Source organism: Phyllostomus discolor, chromosome 12 (assembly GCF_004126475.2).
Source record: "Phyllostomus discolor isolate MPI-MPIP mPhyDis1 chromosome 12, mPhyDis1.pri.v3, whole genome shotgun sequence".
Lineage (NCBI taxonomy): Eukaryota > Metazoa > Chordata > Mammalia > Chiroptera > Phyllostomidae > Phyllostomus > Phyllostomus discolor.
The window spans coordinates 56265593-56290874 of record NC_040914.2 but is presented as its reverse complement, the minus strand read 5'-3'; the positions used below and the strand labels follow the sequence as shown (position 1 = coordinate 56290874).

The 25282-nt window shown below is 38.4% G+C and overlaps 1 protein-coding gene across 1 annotated transcript in view; it reads left to right on the top strand.

The window, feature by feature from the left end:
• The window catches only part of CDH8 (cadherin 8), a 337946-nt gene that overhangs the window by 243757 nt on the left and 68907 nt on the right, over window positions 1–25282 (top strand). Inside the window, exon 9 of the mRNA XM_028501803.2 lies at window positions 24495–24616. Coding sequence (XP_028357604.1) covers window positions 24495–24616 — 122 coding nt within the window. The remainder of the gene's footprint in view (window positions 1–24494; window positions 24617–25282) is intronic.

The window sequence follows — 25282 nt, the reverse complement described above, 5'->3', positions numbered from 1 at the left end:
CTGCATATATCTTTGCAAATAAATGTTTTCAAATTTTTCAGGTTCGTACTCAAAAGAGGGGTTGCTGGGTTATATGGTGACTCTATTCTCAATTTTTTAAAAAAATCTAGATATGTTTTTTTCCTGGTGGCTGTACCTGTTTACGTCCCTACCATCAGTGAGCAAAGATTCAGACATTCTTATCCACTGGGACTTTTGTCGGGTTTAATTGTATGTGCTTTTCTCACACACTTTGAGAAATTGTGTGGATGAAGAAAAATGAAGAGAAACCGGAGGTTCAGGCAAAATATGCTTCCCATTTAATCAAATGGCGTAGAGCAGTGATTTGCAACCGATGTGCCTCAAGAGGCACCGTTACGTGCTGCAAGAATTTTTAAAACATTGCAATACCTGGCTGTTTAGTCAGGGGCACTGACCCCTTTCCCCTTAGATTGTCAAATTAAAAACATGCAACAGCAAACACAACAATAGCCATCTGGTGCGAATGAATTAAAATTATACCTACCTTCTTTTGTCAGATCAACAAAAAAATGTGTTTATTGGTGTGGCGCAGAATTTTAGTAGTTAGTTTATGTGTGTGCCATGATGTGAAAAAGGTTGAAAATTGCTGGCATAGGACATTATGTTAAATGTGACATTATCGGGATGAGACTTTTGGTCTTGATATTATATATGGAATATAGCATTGCAATAATTCAGCATTGAATAATTATATATTACAGTGCTGTGTATGTATGTCGAAAAAATCGAAAAAAAGAAATTCTGCTCTCATAATGATACTTTGTGACTTCTCTAAGTCTCTGTGAAAGTGTTTTCAATAGTTGTGAAAAGTGAGTTTGCAAGTAGAAGATGACAGACTTATCTTATATATTTGACAACAGAGAAATCTCATTGGTTATTGGGAAGGGAAAAAAGAGGCAACTGGGATAGAAAATGTACAAGAAAATCTTTCTATAATATATTATATAGACACAAAAATATGCAAAATATCAGTGGTATAAGAGACTGGAAATAATAACTTGGGTAAGAACACTCTTCATAAAAATAAAATAAAATTCAGTTATGTTTCCTTGATTAAAAATACAATGTATGGATAATACAGGTAATGTAAAATAAATGGATGAAAAAACAATTAAATAACAAAAGCACCCACATGATTTTGTTCACAACCTAGAGACAACCCCTCTTAAACATTTAATACAGTTCCCTTTGGTATTCTTTTCTGTCACTTTTACTCACTATATATGCAACTTATATGGCCACATTCCCTTGCGATGCAAAATCTTCATATACATATTACTATGATACTGTTCTGTATGACTAGACTATAACTTACGTACATTTTACTTTAATGTGAAAATTTATATAGTTAAATATACGCCATTATCACTATTATTTTGAATCGTTTAACTAGAAGAAATGATATAAAACTATGCCACTACTATGAACACACACACACATATATAATATAAACACACAGAAAATAGTAACAGTCAGTCACGTGATCCATTGTTTTCTGATTATTTTAGATACATTTCTTACGACCAGAACTCATTCACTGACCACAGCTGGCGTTGGCCATGCTTTGCGTCCTCCACTGGGCCTAAGTCCTGTGGATCCCACGTCCGAACTCTTATGAACTGAGTCCCCTGTGAAACTTGACTTCCGATGAGAGTGGTCGTTTGCCTTCTGTTTCTTATGCTGCCTTAACTTCTCTTAGAGGTATCAGTTACCGATAATGTGTGGCTATGATTTTAAACTTGAAGACAATGTTTTAAAATAAAACACAGTAAAAATCTGTGTATCTCCAAACTACGTAGCTATGGATGTCTTGTATCCACCCAATTTTATCAAAACCCTCGTTGCTTATCACAGGTCCCTCTGGACGTTTACTCATGACATTATCTTTTCCTACTTGATTACCATGTCATGTCTGGGCATTTCCAAATACTAGTTTTCCTGGAAGGTTCAATCAAATGGTACCTTTGTCTGCAAGCAATACATGTAGCTGCTGCTAGATGAGAACTCAGAGAAGGCATTGACGATCTAATTTATAATTATAGTTATTTGTTTGTGTGCCTTCTGTTCTTTCCCAGGCAAATGTCACCAAGGGCAGAGAGTACATCTTACAGTTTTCTATAATCCTTGTATCTCATGGCATACAAAGTATCTCATTATAAAATGATAGGCATGAGTTTACTGACTGAGTAAATAATCTTAACGGATACTTTTTGTATATATTACAGGATTTTTAACCGCCTGCTTATAATATGCTCAATACTATCCTGAAAGGGATAAAATATATCAGTCCATCAATACATGGGGAAAGAAAAGGGCCCAGAATTCTTACAAAACTTCTGAGGTCGGCATACATCAGAGGAGAGGTTTCCTAAGGAAATAAAATATCCTCTGGGAACAGCAGTTGGTTGTATACTTTAAAGTTAATAACCCAAGCCTAATTCTTTGTTAAAACCTAGAGTAGTTTTGTCTTACATTATCTCGATTTGGTAATCAAGACAAAGATGTTGCCTAATTCTCTCCGCAGTCTGTCACGATTATGTGCAAGTCTATTACTACCCCTAAGAAAATAATTTTCTTTGCTAACCATCCAGAAATCTGTGATTGACTGTTCCAAATGTTTGTCATGTTCTCCCTTCAGAGTCTTTGCAACAACTGTTTCCTGTGCCTGGAATACATTGCCTCTTGCTACAGTCACGATGAACTCTCTCTCTGAGTCTTTGTTCAAATAAGCACCACCCTTACCCTGACCAGTGCTAGATCTTCTTTCCTCTGCTTTGTTTTTGTTAGCTTTTAATGCTTTCAGACATATATTCTAACTTACTTATTGTTATGTATATTGTTCATGAATTCTTCTCCATGGGTAGAATGTTTTAGGCTGTAAATTAATATCTCCCCAACAACTACAAGAGTATTTGGTGATACATATTCAATAGCATTGAATACATATTTTTTTAAATTCAAAAAATATTTATAGCCCTGGCTGGCATAGCTCAATGGATTGAGCACAGGCTGGGAACCAAAGTATCGGAGGTTTGATTCCCAGCCAGGGCACATACTTGGGTTGCAGGCCATGGCCCCCAGCAACCACACATTGATGTTTCTCTCTCTCTCTCTCTTTCTCCCTCCCTTCCCTCTCTAAAAATAAATAAATAGATAAATCTTTAAAAAATATTTACTGAATGATGGGATGATTTATTGAATAACAAAAGAAGAGAGAACACATAAACCAGGACTAGGCTATTAACATTTATCATTCGGCTTAAAGAACATTGGCTAAGGCCTAATCACAGTGAATAATTAACTGGTATAATCACATGTTTAGTTTTCATAGACATCTTCAAATATTTGAACTGGAAAAGTCACCAGAACTCAATGCAATAATATCATGACCTTTCTGTTTTTATAAAGTGTAGCTTGAAGCACAGACAGAGGGCATGCACTTCCTGTTACACACAAGCAGTATATAAAAAAAAATGTATCATTAGTCTCGGCCTGACCCTGCACTGTGGCCCAGAGTTCTTGTCACTGTGCTGTTTTTAGGCAGCTGCTGTCTCAACAGAGTTTTACTCGTCTTATTCTCTATGGCAATGCACTCTGCCCATGTGGACCTTTTAATGTATCAAGATGGTTCAAAACATGGTTGGGTGGTCTTTGGTCTTAGAGGTAGGAGACTATGTCTCCTTTCTGCCGATGTTTTTTTTCTCTCTCCTACTGCATGTTTTGTCTGTTTGTTTTACTTCTTGTTTTCGTTTTCTAAAGGAGGGAAGGTGAAAGGCATCTGCGGCAAATGATCTGACCCCAGATGTGCTTCTGGAGGAAAACCCTTTCTGTTTGTGTACGGCTTGGTCATTCCACATCTGTGCACTCTGTGTCCAGTTAAAATTTAGGGCACGTATTCGAAAACTGCAAGTGCTTTGGATGCGCTTTGGAATGAGTCACACGTGAATTTCAAGCCTATGTTGCATGCGTATTTTTTTTGTTTGTTTTTTAACTCCAGGGAAGTGAAATATTTTCTCTCTACATTTGTTTTGCCATCTGTGTAATGGATACTAAGACAAGCTGAATAGTAACTACTAGCATGTATCATGATTAGCTTCCTTTTTTCCTTCTCTTCTTTTGCCTCCGTTTTCCCTATTAGCCTGGAACTATTTTCATTGTTATTCGTATGATGAAATGATTTGTTTAATTGCCTTAATACATTAGGTAATTAATTCTTTGTAGTGTTGAGCAAATTCCAACAATTCCCTGAGAAGAAATTATAATGAAGGTTTATGTGCAAGAAATTAAAAGTTACATAATCTTTTTATTCTCACACAGTTGTGAAAAATCACCTTGATAGGCAGTATTTGAGATTACAAAATTCTGAATTGCCCTCGTGCATTTAATTAGAAATAAATATGGATGTGGGGATGAGAAACTACACAGTGAAACTCCTTAGCAGAGGTGGGTTATTTTGGGCGGGGCAACTTCCCAGTAGAGGATTCTGGGAACCACATCATCACCGAAGATTCAGGCTTTAGTGGGCAGACGTTGTGAGGAGGTATATAGTACATCAGAGTCAACCTGATTACAGGAAAAACAGCGATGTGTGGTGTTGTGAATGCTCAACCTGTAACTTCAAGGTGGGAACCAGTTGAGGAGGAAAATTATTACAGCGATCACTAATTTAGTTTCACTGAGTCAACTCCACCTATAACTTAGCCCAGTGAAATCTGGTAGTTACGCAGAAGTCAGGATAAAAAGCAATGCTTGTTTTAACTTAATGATTACAGCATCATATATTAAAACCCACTCCACGTCTACTATCTGCTACTTCGCTTGCCCTTCCACAGCCCTGCTGTACGATAGCACACTTGCAGGTCAGGCACCCATCACCTTGGAAGACTGATCCGTTTTTCTCTTGAGCACCTGTGTTAGAAAGCACTTCCTTCAGCAGCACAATTTACAATAGCTAGGTGCTGGAAGCAACCTTGATGCCCATCAGTGAATGAATGGATCAAAAAACTATGGTACATTTACACAATGGAATTCTATGCAGCAGAAAGAAAGAAGGAGCTCCTGCCCTTTGCAACAGCATGGATGGAGCTGGAAAGCATTATGCTAAGTGAAACAAGCCAGGCAGTGAAAGAGAAATACCACATGATCTCACCTTTAACAGGAACCTAAACAACAAAACAAAGAAACAAGTGAAATATAACCAAAGACACTGAAATAGGGGACAGACTGACAGTGACCAGAGGGGAGAGAAGAGAGAGGAGTGACCAGGGGGGAATGGGTAGGGTTTACAGGAACAAATTTGGAGGACACAGAGACAAAAACTAGGGGTGGGGGGTAATGGGGGGGAAGAGGGGAGGGTTGGGTGGGTGGGCTGGAATAGGAGTAAGTGGGAGAAAACTGTACTTGAACAATGATTAAAATAAAATTAAAAAAAAAAAGGAAAGTACTTCCTTCAAGTGAGCCGGAATGTGCCTCGGTGTATAAGCGAGTCTCATTCTCTCCCTTTGCCTGGGAAAATACAGAGTTTCTTGAAAAAAAAAAAAAAAGAAAATGTTTCTAAACCATGGTCTTAGTTTCCTGGAATAATGGCTAAGGGGAAAACAGTGTTTGTAGGATTCGGTATGAGGCAGGTGACAGGGCCTCAGAGAAGCTGAGTCAGTAGGACGGAACTTAAGAGTCTGGAGCAAGATGCAACATGACACAAAAACAGACTCTTACAAATTCTTTTTCAACTCTGCAATTTGATTTGTGTTTTCATATATGACCTCTTTCCATCCCCTGAATAGCCCCAACAGATAGGTATTGTTTTAACTCTAGGGAGTCCTACTAAGTGCCGGGTGCCATTTTGTGTGGTGAGTACACCAGTGAACCAAAAAAGACCTAAAATTCTTATCCAAGTGGAATTTATATTCCGTTCATGATAACCAGGCTTTGCCAAAGGATAATACCTCCTTACCAGTTGAAATCTAGATTTCCACTTCTAGAGGGGATGCTAGGACAACTTCTTTCTTTCTAGAATCAAAGTGTCCCAGAGAACGTATAGAAATAGAGCAAGCATTGATGCTGTCATCCAAATCCTCACAAGATCGCGGTATAGACAGAGAAGGATTCTTAAATGAAGGAGGGATTTTCTTACTATATTTTTATCATATCGAGTCTGCTCAAAGCTCTGGAATTTGTTTTTCTTTTTAAATTTTTTTCTTCCTAATAAACATTTCTGGGCTCAAACCCAGACTCATTGACTCAAACTTTACCACACATTCTGCTGTTCACAAGAATTCAGGAAAAACTGCTTAAGCTTTTATTGCAGCTATTTTAAATGAAGTGAATTTACTGTCCTACCCCCAGTCCCTATTGTAGCTTCCAGCTTGAATAGCTGGGATTCCATAGACCCATTTGTTCCCTTCATGAAAGGGAATCAGAAAGAAAATGATATGTTTCCCTCACACAGACTATGCCCTCCTCAAAGCACCAGTTAATAGGAGCGTATGTAGCACGTGCTTGGCCTTTGACCTTTGGAAATCTTCGCTCTGATCTTCCCTCCTTGCCAGCAGGCGTCTGCTGAGAATAAAGACCGTTTTCTGGCAATCACCAAGAAAAAGGAAGCTGGTCTCATTTTATTTGCATATTGAGGAGGAATGCTCAGATTGTTAAGTAGAGAAAGGAGGGAAGTGATGGTTGAGATAAGGGAGAAGTGGAGAAAGGGGATCAGCACACCTATAACTTGACTCTGCCACGCTGTATGTATCATTTGTACGTGGGAGGGCAAAGAAGTTGGTGGGTGAAATGACACTGACCTACAAGGGCTCCATACACCCTTCCAACCTTTCTCTCTTTCCCGTCGTCTGGTTGTATTTTGTCCGTCAGTTTCATCTCTACCTGAGAGTCCACACGCCCAGCGCCATGGAGGTGTGACTGTAACGGAATGTGTTTTGTTTGGTGGGCTTTGCTGCTTGGTCTCTCTCGTCCTAGAAGGGGGTCTGGCACTCAGGAAGGAGAAGGTCCATGTTTGTTGATTGAATGGAAGTTGGGACAATGACTTTTAAAATGACAATGATCTTATGTTAAATGTTTATAGGAGAGGATAATCGTGTTACTTTATCCACAGGGTTGTATAAAAATGAAAGCATGGCAGCTGAAAGTGTTTTTTCCCTCTCACCCGAGGACAATTTTTCCTTGCTTTTAGAGAGAGAGGAAGGGAGAGTGAGAAACATTGATTCAAGAGAGAAGCATCAATTGGCTGTCTTTCCTACATGTCAGAACCAGGGAGTGCCCAGACCGGGGATGGTACACACCCAGATAGGGATTGGCTGTGCCTGGACCGGGTATCAAACCCTCAACCTCTCAGTCACTGGATGATGCTCCAACCGATTGAGCCACACCAGTCAGGACTGAAAGTGTTTAATAAACAACAATATTTTTAAGACGACGATGATAGTGATGCCGCTGCTGTGGCCGGCATGGGTTATTAATGGACTGAGGTTTGGGTGTGCCAGGAGGATTTCACTATCCATTCAATGGTACTGAGAAAGACATAAAAAGAATCCTCAGGGCTTGGACCCTAATCGTACAATTTTCTGTATCCCTCAGTGGAGCACAGAAAAAGTCCGCTAAAGAGGTTCATTCTCCACTGATTGATTCCAGAACCTCGATGGACAAAATCTACATCAAGATGATTCATGTTTTAAGGGCTATATGCCAACAGATGGAGAGAAATCAGGTTACTTCTTACTTGTTCAAAGATGAACCCCAATCACGCCAAGCCGTGTCAGCAAGGAGACCGGCACAACCAAGCAGATTATGTGCAAAAGCAAAACTTCAGAGGCCAGCCACGGGACTGAGCATCATGCTTGCAATGCGTTTTTCTCATCTTTTCTTAATAATATGTTGAGAAAAAAATCACTGTTTTGACCTGTTTTTTTTTTTTTTTCTAGACATTAAGGTATTTTGGGTAGCACACGGAGCTTTTTGCCATCTCCATAAGTTCAGGGGGAAAAAAGCAACCCTCCAGCAGTTTTTTCTTTTTTCATTATTATTTGTGATTGTTTTGCTAATGATGTTGAGGATTCCAGGACTGGTCTCTGTGTTCCCTCACTTGCTGGACATTTCCTGCCTTTGTCAGCATCTCTGTTGTCTGTATTGCAGATTTGCCTGATGGATTTACTAAGTGCAGGAGGAGCTTATTAACCTTCCTTTAATCTGGAAGATATTTTAAGTGAGTTTTGTGCAACTAGCAACTAATTTTTACCTATAACCAGAGAGAGAGGGAAATTTAGACATCCCAAACTGCACGACGCCATTGTGAACAGGTGCTCTGGTTGCCTCTGCAAACACAATATTAAAAAAAATACGTAGTGCTTCCTATTATTTGTAGATGTGCATATTTTACCAAATGTATCTTCTATATCATTTTCATTTTATTCAAAGAACAGATAAAATTCTGTGTCTATTTACCGCTCTAATATACATGGATGGACAGATGGTTTTTTTAGTGCGGTCAGAGATGTGGGCTGTGAAAGAACTCACAAAGAGGAGAAAAGGCAGAGAGTCAAGGTTACTTTGACTTTCCCAAGGGAGGAAAAGGTCTGGGTGTGAAGGTATGTACCAGCCCCGAGGGCTCAGGGCTTTGGGCTTTCATCTGGCAATGGAGTGGCTGGAGAGCCGTGTTTCCCTTGGGCTGCAGCCTGTTTCCATGTCATCCTCGAGAGCAGGGAGCAGTGTCCGAGGGCTGGTCGTTGTGCTCGTTTCTGTGCTCTGGGATGGTTTCATAGATTCCCAGAGCCGCTGTGCCTTCAGGGCGCCTGCAGTAATTGTCTAGCCCTGAGGATCAAGGCTCATGAAACAATTAGGGTCAGTCATGCTTTACGGGGTCCAGCCAGCTCTGGCAAAGATGGCCTGAGAAAGGGGCTTTTGTCCTATTAGTTTTGGGGATACAAATGCAGTTGGCAGAAGCAGTGATGTATAGATGACACTATATGTGCATTTTCATGTATTAAAGCCATTCAATGGTAACTTCTGAGAATAAATCAACATCATCCATTTGCTTATCGTGTCCTTGACCCCAAGGTGGTGGGTTGGGCTGCCATTCCACCAAACCCCTCTGCTAATCATTTATCTTGAATTATGTATTTGTTTTTTAACTCAGTAGCTGTCCCAATGAATGCAGAATTTATTGTGGCCAAAGCATAGATTAAGAAAAAGCAGTCTCAAGAGCTCTGTCTGGCTTTGTAGTCAGAGTGTTAACTGCAGATAACCCAATCCTAATTACCATACATGAATTCTTCTGGGCACCAACTCATGGAGGATTAGGGTCATTTTACAGTAGTAATATTTTATATGTCATTCAACAAATATAGGGAGACTTACAGTTTAATTTTCTTGGGGAAATAATGAACATGTTACACCCTAATGTGATGGGGGAATAATTAAATATTTTTCTTATGTCTGTGATGGTAGCTTATATCCCACTAATTCTCCCACTGGGAATAACTATAAAATGAGGGGCGTGGGGGACAGTATTTGAAGGCATCCAGTACTGAAGAAGCCAAGATACCGGAGAAAGAAAACCAGTTGAGGTTACTCCTCGACATAGCGCTGCTCATTCCCTTCAGAGCTTTAACTGATTGAACTCACAAGGGCATAGAATCCAAGCAGAAGTCAGTGACCCAGAGTGGATGATGCCTCATCACGGGACTGTGCAGACAAAGCTGCACTTTAGGGCTACCGAGGTGTCCAGAAATTGAGAAGCCAAGTCTATAATGAAGAGGTCATTGAAGAGAAGCCCTCAGAGCATTATGGTGGCTTTTCCCCTGGATACACTTACCAATTCTTAAAATGTGCAGGAGGATGAGGATTTGAAACCTACCAGATAGCATGTGCTAAGAGGCTAACAAATGAAACAAATATTTTAGCGATTGAATAGACAAGGATGGGCTCTAGAAGTAAAGGGAAACCAGAAGTGATTATAAATCAGCCCTTACAAATTCTGAGATCTATTCTTGGCAGTAGCAAGGTGATTCATCTTATGCACATCCTCCTGCGAGGAGACAATCAGTTCCTATGTGAAAGAAGGTAATATCTTTCATTCTCATTTCCAAAATTAAGGCCCAGATACAGGAAGGGTGTAACAAACTGGCATAAACAATCAATACATTTTTAAAGATTTTATTTATTTATTTTTAGAGAGAGAAGGAAGAGGGAAAGAGAGAGAGGGAGAAACATCAATGTGCGGTTGCTGGGGGCCATGGCCTGCAACCCAGACATGTGCCCTGACTGGGAATCGAACCTGCGATGCTTTGGTTCACAGCCCGCACTCAATCCACTGAGCTACTCCAGCCAGGGCAGCAATCAATACATTTTAAAGTTGCTTGCATTGCATATAAAATGTTTGGACATTACTTAAGGCATATTCTAATGAATCAAGAACACATACATGTGTATGCTATTTAAGGTTACCACTAAAATACTGTTAACATGAGATTCTAATATACAAAATAGAATCATTAAAATGTATTAATCCAGAAAGATAGAAAGGAGGGAAAATAAGAAATAACTGCTGAAGAAATTTTAAAGATACAATAAAAATTAAAACCCAGATTTACAAACATTCACACTAAATGTAAGGAAACTACATCATACTTCAATGAGTAGACGTTAATGATCAGACTAGAAAAGAAACTATTTTCAAAAAAATTTTTTTGGATTGCTAGTAATGTTCTACATTTCTTATTAAATGTATTGGGTACAAGTTTCAAGTGTACAACTCAATACAGCATCATCTGCACACTGCATTGGGCACCCGCCACCTCAAGCAAAGTCTCCAAACCCACTTCCTCCACCCCTTTGCCCACCTCCACCCAGCACCAGCCCCCTTTCCCTCTGGCCGTCACCACACTGTTGACCGTGTCCATGTGATCACTCACACACACACACACACACACACATACATGCACACATGCACATACCCCTTTTTGCTTAATCCCTTCACCTTTTTTTCAAATCATGTTCCTTATCAGAGGTAAACCTTAACTATAAGAGCACATAAGGGCTGAAAGACTTGAAAAAGATCTATGCAAGTTTCAGCCAAAGGGAAGTAGTTCAGCTATAGATGGAGCAAAAATATTACCAAAAAATAAAGCAAAATTTCAAGGTGTTAAATGATTAAATTCATCAGGAAGATACAAAAATCTTAATCCTGTCCATGCCTAAGACCATGCTTGCCAAGTGTATGAAGTGAGCAATTGACAGAAGCTAAGGGCAAAATGGGCAAATCAGTACTTGTAGAAAAGATTTTAACCTCTAAGTCTCTAGTAACCAAACAACTAGAAGGACAAAAACGGTAAGGATGGGAGTGTTTGAATATCATCATTACTACACTTATCTAATTGAAATGTCAGAAACACAGCATTCAAAAATGCGGGAAAATCATTGTTGTCAAACACACTCAAAACATTTCCCAAAAATGGTCAAAACAGGTCCATAGAGCAAGTCTCAACGTGGGCAGAGTGTGCTTGGAATTAAGCTAGAAATAAATAACAGAAAATGAAATTATCCCCAAGTATTGGACATTAAGCCATAGACTGACTTCTGAATGATCCCTGAAATACAGAGTAAAATCACCAAGGGAATTCATGCAATTTAAAAACAATGGCATGGTCCCACTTGTGGAATACAGCCAATACAGTGCCTGGAGAGAAAATGGCCCTAAGTGTCTATACAAGAGAAGAAAAAAAATGCTAAAAATCAATAATCTAAGGGAGCATCCGCTTCAGACCAGAAGTAAACAGAAAATTTAAGAAGTCGTAGAGAGATGAAGATAAATATAGGATTGGATGTAGTGAAATTGAAGACACATACAATAGTGAAATCTAGCAAAGCCAAAAAGCTGTTTTATTTGCAAAGATAAAGTTGATAAAATCTTGCAAGAAAAAATGGTACAAGTTACCAAGATCAGCAATGATGAACGAAACATCATTACAGGTTTTATAGATGTTAAAAATAATAATTGGACGTTATTAACACATTGATGCCAGTAAGGTTTAAAATATATGTGAAATAGGCTACGTTGAAAAATGCAGTCTCTCCAAACGGGCATAAATAAGAAAAAGAAAAGTATGTCTATCCCTTTCTGTATCAGGTAAATTAAATCCATAATGGCTCATTCTTAACACAAGAAATGGTCACGTGCAAATGAACGTCACACAAACTTCATCAGAGAAGTGAAAGAGGGAACATTTTCCCTTCTTGTCTGGAAGGCAGCATAATCCTAATGCTAAGACTGACATGAATATTACAAGCAAGAAAAACCAACAGCCTGCTTCATGCTCTCCTAGGCAGCATATTAGCGAATCAAAACCATTAATACAAAAATATAATATTGCACCCAGAGAATATAAGGACAGACTATAATACTTGAAAATCTATTGGTATAAATTAAAATATTAAGAGAAAAAACATAAGATCCAGCCTAACAGATGCACAAAATGTTATATACTCATTTCTTTTTCATAAAAAAGCTTTTTGCACACGAGAAATAGAAGAGAACTTAATCTGATAAAGGGAAACTATAAAAAAACCACAGCAAATATCAGACCTAATGGTAAAATATTGAAAGCTTTCTGACTGAGATTGGAAATGAGATAAGGTTGTCTGCTATTGCCACTTTTATTCAATTATACTGAAGGTTTTTGCCAGTACAATCAGATACAAGTGAGAAATAAAAGTAAAAATATGGGAAAGAGAGAAATAAAGTTGTCACTATTCAAAGAGAACATGATTGAGTACCTAAACTTGAAAAAAAAAACAGTGCTAAATTTATAAATAATAAGCAAATTTGTATAATTGTTAGAATTATAGAAAAATTGGATTTTTATTTTCTAACAATTCTCAGAAAATAAAATAAAAATACTGCTTACAATACTAAGGTGACTCCAATTAAGTAGCAACAAAATCTAATGAGCCCTGGCTGGTGTGGCTCAGTGGATTGAGTACCAGCCTGTAAACCAAAAGATCACCAGTTCGATTCCTAGTCAGGGCACGTGCCTGGATTGGGGGCCAGGTCCCCAGTTGGAGGTGTATGACAGGCAACCAATTGATGTTTCTCCCTCTCTCTTTCTCCCTCTCTTTTCCTCTCTAAAAATAAATAAATAAAAATCTTTTAAAAAATCTAATGAATGATGCTCAAGACCTCTAGTGGAAAACTATAAAACATTACTGAAATTAACTAAGATCCAAATAAATAAATGAAGTGTATATAAAGTTCACTATTTGAAGATTTGTATATAAAACGTGTCAGTTCTGTTTAAATTTATCTGTAGATGCTTTGCAATATCAATCAGAATTCCAATAGTTTTGAGTATGTGTACACACACACATAATTTGGCAAATAATACTAAAATATGCATAGAAATAAAAGGAAAAATAATCTAGAAAATATGTACAAAGAAAAACAAAACTGTTGATCTTATCATACTTATAATTTCAATATATTGAATTTGAGCATTTATTACAGAGAGAGAGTTATTAAGAGAGTGTTTTGCGTGCATAAAGATAGGAAAATAGAACAATGGAACAGAAAATTCCTGAAACCGGCCTGTGTAAAAATATTCAACTGATTTATGAGAAAGATACCACAGATGGTTTTTCAATTATGTTGATTGTGAATTGGATATCTGTACTAAGTAAAATCGAAACCTAACCTCTCAGACTATCAATATTAGTAATATTCAGGTAAATCAGACTTGTAAATGTCAAAAATAAAATAATATGACTTCTAAAAGGTAACAGAATTCTCATATTCTGAATGAAGCCACACAGAGGGAAAGGTAGTATGATACCCATATCTAGAAAACTCATATTCTTAATATATATTGTACTATGCATATCAACTGGGAAAATATAGACAACGCAAATTTAAAAATGGCAGAAAGTTGAACAGGTACTTCACTAAAGAAGACATCCAACTAGCTAGTAAACATAATAGGTCCTTTACACTTTAATCATCAGGATATTGCAAATTAAGATTTCTCTTAGCCCTGGCTCGTGTGGCTCAGAGGTTGAGTGCCGACCTGTAAATCAAAGGTTCTCTGGTTCAATTCCCAGTCTAGGGCACACGCCTGGTGCAGGCCAGGTCCCCAGTAGGGGGCATGTGAGAAGCAACGACACATTGATGTTTCTCTCCCTCTCTTTCTCCCTTCCCCTCTCTAAAAAAAAATAAATTAAATAAAATAAAAAGATTTCTCTTAAATGCAACTGCACACCTCTGCAGTGGCTAAAATTAAAAATGAATAGTAAATAATTGGCTTTGCCAAGTGTTGTTGAAGATGCACAGCAACGTGAACTTTTGTCCACTGCTGGCCAGAGTGTAAATTGGTACATCCATATGGAAGAGATATTGGGAAGCATGCACTGAAACTGAATGTGTGCATAGCCTCTGTTCTTTGAAGTCTATTCCTAAGTATGTAACATACCTAAATGCATATGTTTGTGCACCAAAAGAAATGCACCCAATATTTATAGTTGCACTTTTCAGAATAGCATGAGACTGAAACAACCCACATATCTGCCAGGAGGAGGATACATAAATTGTAGTATATTTATATAATACAGTTATTTTCTCAACAATGGAAAAGAGTGAACTGCAGCTATATGCAAACATATGAATGAATTTACAAATAGCACGTGGAGCTAAGGAAGCCAGATACAAAAGTGTGTATGTTCTATTAATTCAGTTTTCATAAGGTTCTTGCAGAAGGCAAACTAATATAATATTGAGAAACAGAGGAGGTTGACTTGAAGGACATGATGACCAAGAAAGGGTACATGGGAGACAAAGACACCTGGTCATGCCAGGTATCTTGACCTGGGTGGTGGTCACATGGGGATGGTAATTTTATAAACATATACTAGAATAAAACCTTAAGATTTGTGTACCTTATTGTTTGCAATGGCTTACCTCTACAGAAGCTGACCTCACGCGTACAATTTAAGGGAATCACCCCAAGAATTTTTTAAAATGTGATGATTATATTTCTAAATACAAATTCACCGATAGAAAGTTCAGTGTTCATAGAATCATCAAGCCTGTCTTTTGATATTGTTTATTAACTGTCTTGCATTGTTCGGAAAGTAATCCATAATTAAATGATGATATTTTAGAATTATGTTTAATGAGTACTAAACTGAAGAAAGCCTGTGGGGAATAAGCAAGGTGCTTTTTGTTTTCTTTAATGTTTGTTTTTTCCCTTGGCGGTCAGACGGCCTGGGCTCTTATTTCAGCTTTGCCACTTCCTGGCTTCGAGTGGGTACGGGGAGGCTGACCAGAGGTCACAAAATTGGTATTTTTTTAGGCTCATTGGATATTTACAAAATGGTATTTCTTTACTGTCTATTAAGATATGTAACTCATCTAAATTGATTTTAGTTCTTACATACTCTGAAATCACATTCCCGTTTGAGAAACTGAAATCTTCATAGTAACCCAATAAACTTAAAGGAGATCATATATAACAGGTTGTGCAATACTTATTGGGTTGTTTACAATATTAATTTCCTTCCCTATAAAAATGCATGTGCAATTGTGTGTACATGTAAGTACCAGGGGCGCCACTGGCTGCTGCAAGCTGATATTGAATGAGCATTTAAACTGAATATTAAATAAATCTATACATCAATTCTTCTCGAAAGTATGAGTCTCTATAATTAAGATCCTATTATACAAGGGGTTTAAGTTGAATGGCATTAAAAAAATAATCTCCAGAAATTTAGTTCCTATAATCCTGAATCAATTCTATTTGAAATAATTAAGGGAAAAATTACTGAGGACTTAGTAATGGAAACGTAATGCAATTTGTTGGCAGAATTAGAGATTTTGCAGAGAAGACTTAGATTGCCAATAGGTACCTAGGGAATAATAAACTCATTATAGGAATTTATTTCCTTACCTCTTACAGTATGGAGAAAGATGAGATCTATAAGAAAATTATCAACATCTACTTAAGGCTGTGAAAGGAGGGAAATCGATTTTTGAGTTACCAACGCGGCAGAAGCAATGCACAGACTGGTGAGGCATACCTTTAGCAAAACAAACAAAATCCATGTGTGCCTATACACATACACACCACAATACAACCAAGCAAAAAAGAATAGAGACAACAGAGGAAAAATTGTAAGCATCATTAAAGAATTAAAACTAGGCAATACTATATAACACATTAATAGAAAATATCATAGTTCCAAATTATTAGTACTAATTTTATTGATAGGCTGTCTTTATATGTATGCATGTAGTTATATGGTATCTTTATTTAGAATGTAACTTAGAGTTGCATGTTTAATACAAATGCAGTATCTTAGAGGTTGATAAAGTTGGTTCTCACCTTGATGGTGAGCTTTTTTCCATTGGACCAAAATGTTACACCCTAAATGGGTGATCTCACTTTCCACGCCCTCAACTCTTGTGAGTTGGAGTGAGGATGATGAGGGTTCACTGTAAACACGCAAGAAAAAGCCGCAGAAGGCTTGCCGAGCGGTGATGCCGGATGCCACTACTTCCAGGTTCACTGAAGATGAATGCAATAAATCAGAGGCCCCCCTTTTCTCCCCATTTAGAAAGTGCTTGAAACCACTGTGGCCAGGTAGCGTGCTTTCTCGCTGTCTGTGGGAAAACGTGACAGGGGTCAGCGAGGACTTAACCACAGCCACCCTCGAAGAGTCCTTTTGTCCAGTGAGTTTAAGGAACTGTCAAATACGTGTGAGTCCACAATTTTCTCAGGGACAGAAAGCATCTTTCTGCCTTTCTGGAAAGAGCTACGCCTTGGGTAATAGGAAAACGAAAGCACATCAGCTTTGCGCCTCTGACACCAACGCCCCCCTGCGATTACAGTTCTGATTTTGTTCTCAACCACTGTGTAACGGCGGCTGAGATTTTTAAGGAGTAAAACAGGGTGGCTCCGCTTTTGTCATCTGGCTTGCTGGCATTTTCACAATCCTGTAGTAATCAAAAATTCTGAAAATTCTGGTGGTTGATGCTTCCCTCCGTGCACCCTAGAAGACACAAATTCCTTGGTACGTATTGGAGGGAGCCATGAGACTGGGTGGGAACCAGCGCATTCATCACAGTTGCCACAAGAAGAAGAAGGTAAAGTCTCATAAAATACCGCAAAGAGAAAAAGCAGTCAACATTATGCCTGGTAGCATCCCTACCCTGCTGGTGTTTACTGGTTATTACATTCTAACTCGTTTGCTAATTATAACTTGTGAATTGGTCAGCTATCACTAGTGATTTAGAAATTATCCAGCCACTTATGGGCAGAATGTACATCAAAACGTTTGATCTTTAGTCACTAGAGAGCCTAAATCCACTGCTGAAATTATTTTCCGTGACCTTGCAAGTCCCCCATCTGTTTTGTTGTAAATTTCCTAAATTTCTCTCTTCTCTATCACACATTCAATTCCACACCATCCTACTTGATAAACTTCCACTGTGCCTCCGTCCCCTTATTCAATTATGAATTCTCTTATTTGGCATTCCCCTGTTGACTGTAACTTACTGCTCATGGCTTTCACCCTTGCGCTTATAGGAGGCTTGAGAATTATTTATGGAGCCTCCCCAGTATATCTAAATTTGTCAAATCATTTTTCTCCCTGATAGTCTGAAAAGGAGAGGCTGTTTATTTCAATCGATGCCTGTGAAAACAGCAGCTCATGGAAACTAGTTAGAAGCAAATTCCCAAGTCACTTAGACTTGGCACCGCTCCATTACCTTTGATTGTAAAAGGGCAAAATTAATGGGCAATTCATGAGGCCCCGAGACAGAGAGGTGATGGGAAGTCACTATGACTCAAATGGCAGAAGTCAAGGAGCTGTTTTCACTAGGTGCCATTCCGGCCTCTTCTTTCATCACATGTGAAAACCAGTCTGACTCTTGTGGTCGACTGGAATGGGCTTGTCCTTCCGGATCACTGTGTCACATCTCTGGTGCTTAGGAAATTAATCTTTAATGAATGCTAATCAAGTTTCTAATTATAATATCTTTATATGTAATGTTTGTGTATCAGATGAAAGGCAAACATTTTGGGGCCAGTCACCAAGGACATGAATAATTTTCTTAGAAGCTTAATTAATGACTTTTATTGCTCTATCATATCTTTAAAATTTGAACCGCCACCATTTCATTAATTTAGATAACAGTGAATTTCAGCAGTTAAATATGACATGTGTTGAAAATTATGATAAGTTGCACTAATTTTAATCATGCATGTTCATTTCATAGAGATAGCAGTGATATATTTGGGGCATGTTTGAGGGATGTGGGGTAGGAGCTTCTTGTTTATTTTATTGTGTTTATCTTTGTTTCAACACTTTCAAAAAATACCCATAGTAGTATCTGGGACACTCATATATTTAAGAAAACCAAATAAAACAAACGATAACTTCTCTTGCCAATCTCTCTTGCTAACTTTTAGTATTGTAAATGTCAAGAAATATTTCATAAGCTCACCAATGATCTCATGATAAGTTCGTACTCATTAGCATATAATGGAAGACTCTTCCTGATTGGGCCTCCACTACCCAGCCTGAGGTCACTACCAGCCACTCCTCTAGCCGCTCCCACTGCTGGAGCTACTCATTTTGGTGATGGCAGGTCTCTGGGCTTCTGGGCCCTTTTCCATTGGGCTGGCTATATCTAAAAGATGTGTCTGCCTTTCTTTACCTAGGACATTTCTACTCATTATTTAAAAATCTTCCCTGGGACTACAGGAAAATGTCTCTCCTTCGCATCGTCTTCCACAACACATTGTAAGGGAATAATGTGTAGGGCAGATGAGGATACAAACAAACCATTACCATGTGGTATTTTCTTTAGTGCTGTGGATTCATTAACCGTAGGGTCTTTGTCTTAGTAACTGTTGGAATGCAGAGGTAAATATTTATTAAACAAATAAAGAGAAGAATTGATGAAAGAATGAATGAATGAATGACAAAATTCTCAGAAGGGAATCAGGAGTTATTTAACCTCCATGAGCTTTCATCTTATAATATTTCAAAAAATGAATTTCAGGAAGAAGTACAACTGAATTCATTTCATGTACCTTTGTTTCCAAGGCCAAGAGGAGGTTTGGAATTGCATCATTCTATTCAGCCACAAACATCTTGACTTTTTTTAAATATTTTATTTATTTATTTTTTAGAGAGGGAAGGGAGGGAGATAGATAGAGAGAGAGAGAAACATCAATGTACGATTGCTGGGGGTTATGGCCTGCAACCCAGGAATGTACCCTGGCTGGGAATCGAACCTGGGACACTTTGGTTCACAGCCCGAGCTCAATCCACTGAGCTACACCAGCCAGGGCACATCTTGACTTTTAGGAAGAAGGAATGTAGTAGGTTAAATAGTGGTCCTCAGAAAGGTATGTCCAAGTCCTAACCCCAGGTACCTGTGTAAATATGTTGGAAAAGGGTATTTGCAGATGCGATGAAGTTAAATATCTCAGGATGAGATCATCCTTCATTACCTGGATAGGCCCTAAATCTGGTAACAAGTGTTCGTAAAAGAGTCGATGATCTAGGAAGAAGAAGAGATGGCCTTGTGGCAATGGAGGGGGAATCTGGAGTTACACAGATCCAGCCAAGGAATGCCTTGGCTTCCCCTCGGGGAGTCTTTCTGATTCTCTATGGCCACTAGCTGGCCTACAGTTTTAGCCCATATCTCCAAGGAATCCACCAACTCTACCAATCTTCTCCCATTTGCCTTTCACAACCTCCATTGTTTTGAGATCATCGATGACATTGAACTCCACATTCCCTTGCAAATGAAGTTAGTTCCCTTATCAGGAATTCAGAGCTCTCTGCTTTATGCTTCTCTTATCCATCCCCAGACAAAACCTGAGGCAAGGCTCTGGAGCAGATAAGTAACACTGCTGCTTTAGGGGCTGAGTGTGTTGTGGCGGGGGAGGGCGGGGGGCGCAGAGGGAGTTAGCCTCAGTCTTCTCGGTTCCTCTCTCAGCAGGAAACCTCCGCCTCTGAGCCATGGCAAGGGTGACAGGACCCCAGGATTCTCAGTGACACCTTGTCCAAGGAGTAGGGACTGGGTGGAAGAAGGCAGCCCCCACCTGCAGTTGCCCAGAATGTAACCTTCAGCAACCAGTGTCTGGGCAGGATAAAAAATGCTAACATCCCAGCTCTTCTGGGTGGATGGCCCCCAGCTAACTGCTGGGGAGAGACGGAGTCCTGTTTCTCGGTTGTATTCATCTGGAGTCTATTTACCCTCGTGCTGAGCTGTGAGGGTGGATGGAGTGAGCAGGTCTTAGTTCAAATACTACAGACTTTCTTCGAATGTTTTTGGCTTTTGTTTTCCTGTATGCTCTTAGGATCTTTTCCATGGAATTTGATTTTTTAAAATAATTTTCACCAGTTTTTCTGGGGGCCAATACAGCACCTTATGCTATCATGCCACAATTATGTTTTAAAAAAGGAATGAGTGGGTATGCATGGCCATACTCAGTTGGTTGGAGCATTGCCCTATACACCAAAAGGCTACAGGTTCAATTTCTGGTCAAGGCACATACCTGGGTTACAGGTTTGATACCCAGTCAGGGCACATGCGGGAGCAACAGTCAATGTTTCTCTCTCACATCACTCTCTTTCTCTCTCTCTCCTCCTTCCTCTCTCTCTTTTTTTTAAAAAGAAATAAATAAAAATTAATTACGTAATAAAAAGCTTTTTGGTGGCTTGGGCTGAATCTTGAATGCAACAAAGAACTCAACAGCCAGAAAGAGGAAGGATTGTATCATATTGAGTTAGGGTAAACTGCCCAGTATGTTTTATGTAACCTGTAAGGCTACAGAAACTCTAACCACTTCACCATACTCCATTAGCATATCACTTTTTAGTGTCAGGATAAACTTTTTAGGTTTTATTTCTTTTAATTATGTTTATTAATGAGTTTAGAATGTAAACTACTAAATTAAAGGAAAACACATAGAAATGTATTCAATTAAACTACATAGGAAGACATTAATTTAGTCAATTTGGTAAATAATTGAGTAAATGTAAAATATATATTAAATTTGTGGTATACATAATATGCACAGTTCTTTATAGCTGTGAGAGGTGGATTTCAAACTTGGTTTTAAGGTTTTGATAGGCCAAATGGAAGAAGAATATATAAGCATTTAGAAAAAGCTGATTGTCCATTATATTTAAACAGATTAATTACTTGTAGAGTTGTTGAGAAAGATTAAATATCAGGATGAGAAGAACATTCTCTGTCATTCATGATCTTCTGAAAGAGTTAAGTGATAGCTCCCAATCCCACAGTGCATCCAATGGCAATGAATACAACGACTAAAACAGGAGGCATTATTCTAGGGATCTGGGCCCCTGAACAGTGAAATACGGCCTTGTCCCAGATACTATTGTATGTACAAGAAAGTGTGTATCACTTTAATGTCGAAAGTTGTCCAAATAGAAAACCTCACGGAGCTTCTTCACCTTCTATGCTTGAATTTTACTATCAGCTGGTCATCAAGATCTAAGAGAAAATTGCAATTAATTGCAAATGTGAAATTAAGAAAAGAGAAGAGAACAAATTAAGAGCATGGGCCTCAGCATAATTATTCTTTTGCGAAAATGGTGAAAATAAAACTTGCACATGCCTGTTTGTCTGTGGGGTGTTTGCATGTGTGAGCGTGTGTTCATGGTCATATTTGCTGAGAGAGGAAGACAAAGAATATCACACCCAGTAGACTCGACCCAATCAACTGTTGTCTGTGAATCTGGTTCAGTAAGATTAGCCTTTTCTTCATTTCTCAAGGAGCAAAATCATGTTTAAGTAGTACAATAGCTTTTCCTTGTAGTTACAGTTTTCTAAGACTATGTACCTATTATTCACTATCTATTACATATCTGGAGTTTATGAAGTCTGTACTGATCATGAGCTACTTATTAATTAAATGGCTAGAGAGACTGGAGACAAAATATCCAGTAACAGAAGGTTTTTGTCATTATGTCCAGACACAAGAATTGGTCTAAGATGGGGAGTGGAAAGAATGACTTTTATAAATAAATAAATAACAAATAGCTCTTAAGAGCTGAATACAGATGATTACAAAATAAAATTCATTAATTAAAGGGACTCTACTTGGGTGAAATAGTATCCTGAGCAAAACTATGTATGTGAAGTTGGGCAATCTCTCAGAGAAGCTTGCAGGTGATTAGTGCAATTCTTAGAATATAGATGGTGATACAGCCCTTTAGATTTATCCAGCTTGGTATTTGATATTTAAATGCAAACTTCAAAAAGAGATCAAACTGGAGATGAATGTTTATGACAAGCATATAAGCATTCTTGAGGAAATGGCCATGATTAGTCACCTTGCAAACAAACAAGCAAAACAAATGCATTTTGGGTTGCAGTTTATCAATAGTATACTGTGAAAAATGGTCATGTTTGGAAGGCCAAAGCTACACCTTGGAGTTAATTTTTAACTGAGTAATCTTGGTAAAGGCATGTGATCCTACGGGTGTCGGTCTCCATCTAAAATACGGGATCCACATTACCTGCTTTATAGCTCTTTAGTGAGGAGTGGATGAGATATGATTTCGTGAAATATCCCCCACTGTGTGCAGTAAACTGTCATTATTCATGGTGCCGGTGATGTTCATGATTACAAAAAGCAAAGGCTAACATGCCCTTGACTATGTGCCCAAAACTATTGGAGCACTTTTAATTTTTTCTCATATAATATTAATCACGACTCTGTAAATAACACGTTAAGTTCTTGAGTTTCAATTTCCTCAGGAGTAAAATGGAGTCGAGTAAATTGTTCAGGATCTTGTAGGTGTAGGAGACAAGGATGGAGCTCCACACCTTGTTCATTACAAATGCTATATTTATTCCCTTTTGCTCTCCAGTAGCTGCTCTTGAGTGTGTGGTCAGGCTAAAAGAGATAGACATCTCTAAACATATAACTATGCCTTATTTCAAATACATTATACCTTATTTATCTGCTGTATTCAAGTAGATAAAGCATGAAATATGCGTTCCCTATCTTAGGGTGATGCGCTATACTTTCTTAATAAAACTTCTCCTCCATCAAAAGTTGGGAAGTTCTTGCTTCCTCTTTGAATGAAGAATGAATTGCTTTTTTAGACACAAGAGAGTAAAAGAGAAAGGATGTACCAGCTGACACATTTTGGGCCATTGGCTCGATTTGGGGGAAGTGAGGTTATATTCCATTTTGGAGGTGATTAGAATTCTACAGGATAATACTCATCCATCCTTAGTTAATCAAATTAGAATGTTGGAGAGTAGCCATGGTAGTTAACCACATTTAAAATTTGTAGCATTGCCAGTGGGGTTAACCACATATACATTTGTAACATGGCTCTGATCATTTGGTGTGTGCTTTAGAAATACTTCCATATTTAACAGCAAAAACATGAGTATTTGAAGGTTTTAGAGATCTGAATTGAATCAATGATCCAAAAGAAGGTTTGATATATCAAATGGAAGTCTGTTTTCTTCGCATTCAAAAGTCAAACACTTTTCCCTTCTTGGCTTGCTTATAAATATTCAGTGCCACAGAAACACAAATAAATAATTGGCCATCTCTAATGCATTCTATATAATTTACAAGAGATCAAAAGATTATACAGTCAGAGTCCGACTATTGTATTTACTACAAATGGAAAATCATTACATGGCCCAAGTCAGCAATACATTAATGCGCCAGATTTCTCAGAGCATGTGAGTGTATAACTTTAAATTTAAGGTCTCGAGGATTAAGGAATACATAGTAAATTCTCTGCTATTGGAATTGACCTGGAAAACTTAGAAGATTATTGTCTGTTTATACTGATGAAAATGTTTATGAAAGCTACAATATTAAAGTGACTTTGTCTTATCCAAAAAAAATCCCAAAGTCAAATTTTAATAAAAAATAAAATTTGCAAAAGATATAATCCTCCATCTTTAAGATGATTTCTCTTACCGCTGTTAAGGATGCCCTCTTTGCAATTGATTTGGCTCTGCCCTTGTACTGGGTTTTTGGTGTTCATCTTTAACAGCTAAGCAGCCAAACAAGTGATGGCACACAATGGGTTATATTCTACCCAAGATAAACAAAGAGATAAATCTTTCTTGCCTACAGCATTTTTTTCTTTTGCATAACAGACTTTCTCAATAAAGCGAAGCTTTCTTCATCAGGGAAAACTTCTAATTATTCAAAGATGGTCTTTATCAGGCAAAGTTCCAGCAAATGGTGTTTGAAATAATAATATATCCTTCTTTTTTTTAAGCAGTGAAGCACTTGATATTTTTTTTCTCATTGAGTAGTCAGAGTTTATAACCACCATGTTGAAAACACCCTAATTAAGGGAAGTTGAAACAGACACACCTGCTTTCAAAAAGAAAGTTGAGTTGCACGTTTAAATGAAATGCCCTCAATGCTGATGTTATTTTTTCCTTCCCATAGGGAACCACAGTCAGATATCACGAGTGCCTGTTGCTATTAAAGTGCTGGATGTCAATGACAACGCCCCTGAATTCGCATCCGAATATGAGGCATTTTTATGTGAAAATGGAAAACCCGGCCAAGTAAATATCTCCATGTTGTTAATGCTGCTATGTTTGTATACAACTGTCTCATATTTGATTGACCTGCCTGATAGTGTGCGCTTGCATTATTTACATTCTGCAAAGTCACAGGCGAGAGGCATCCCAATGGAAACGGAGAGGGAGTATTTTTCTGAGACGTTGATTCTCTCTGCTTGTGACCAAATTGGCTCTGGAAGTGGAACAACCTGCTGTGCTGTGAACCCAGAGCCAAAGAACGATCTTAAAATATCTCAGGATATGGATGAGAGCAGGGGAGGCATTAGAGTGACGGGGCCAGAAATGTAACCTTCAAATGACAGGAAGCAAAGGGAAAGCTGGTGGGGAGGGCGCACGCTCGTTCCACGTCGGACGGAGGGATAACTCCTGAGAGTGGAGCCCGGGGCAACCGGTTTTGGGGAAGTTGTATGAAGGGAATTTTGAAATCTCTAAAAACATAGGATAACGTAGTTAAACATCAGATAAAGAACATGTTTTGGACACACAAGGATAGTCTCTGATAACTGTGTATCGATAGGATTTCTTTTACTTGTCTCATGTAGCATAAATAGGAGGGACAAAGAGAGAGGGAGGGAGGAGGGAGGGAGAGAGATGTAGGAAGGAAGGAAGGAAGGAAGGCAGGGGACAGGGAGGAAGGGAGGTTGGGAG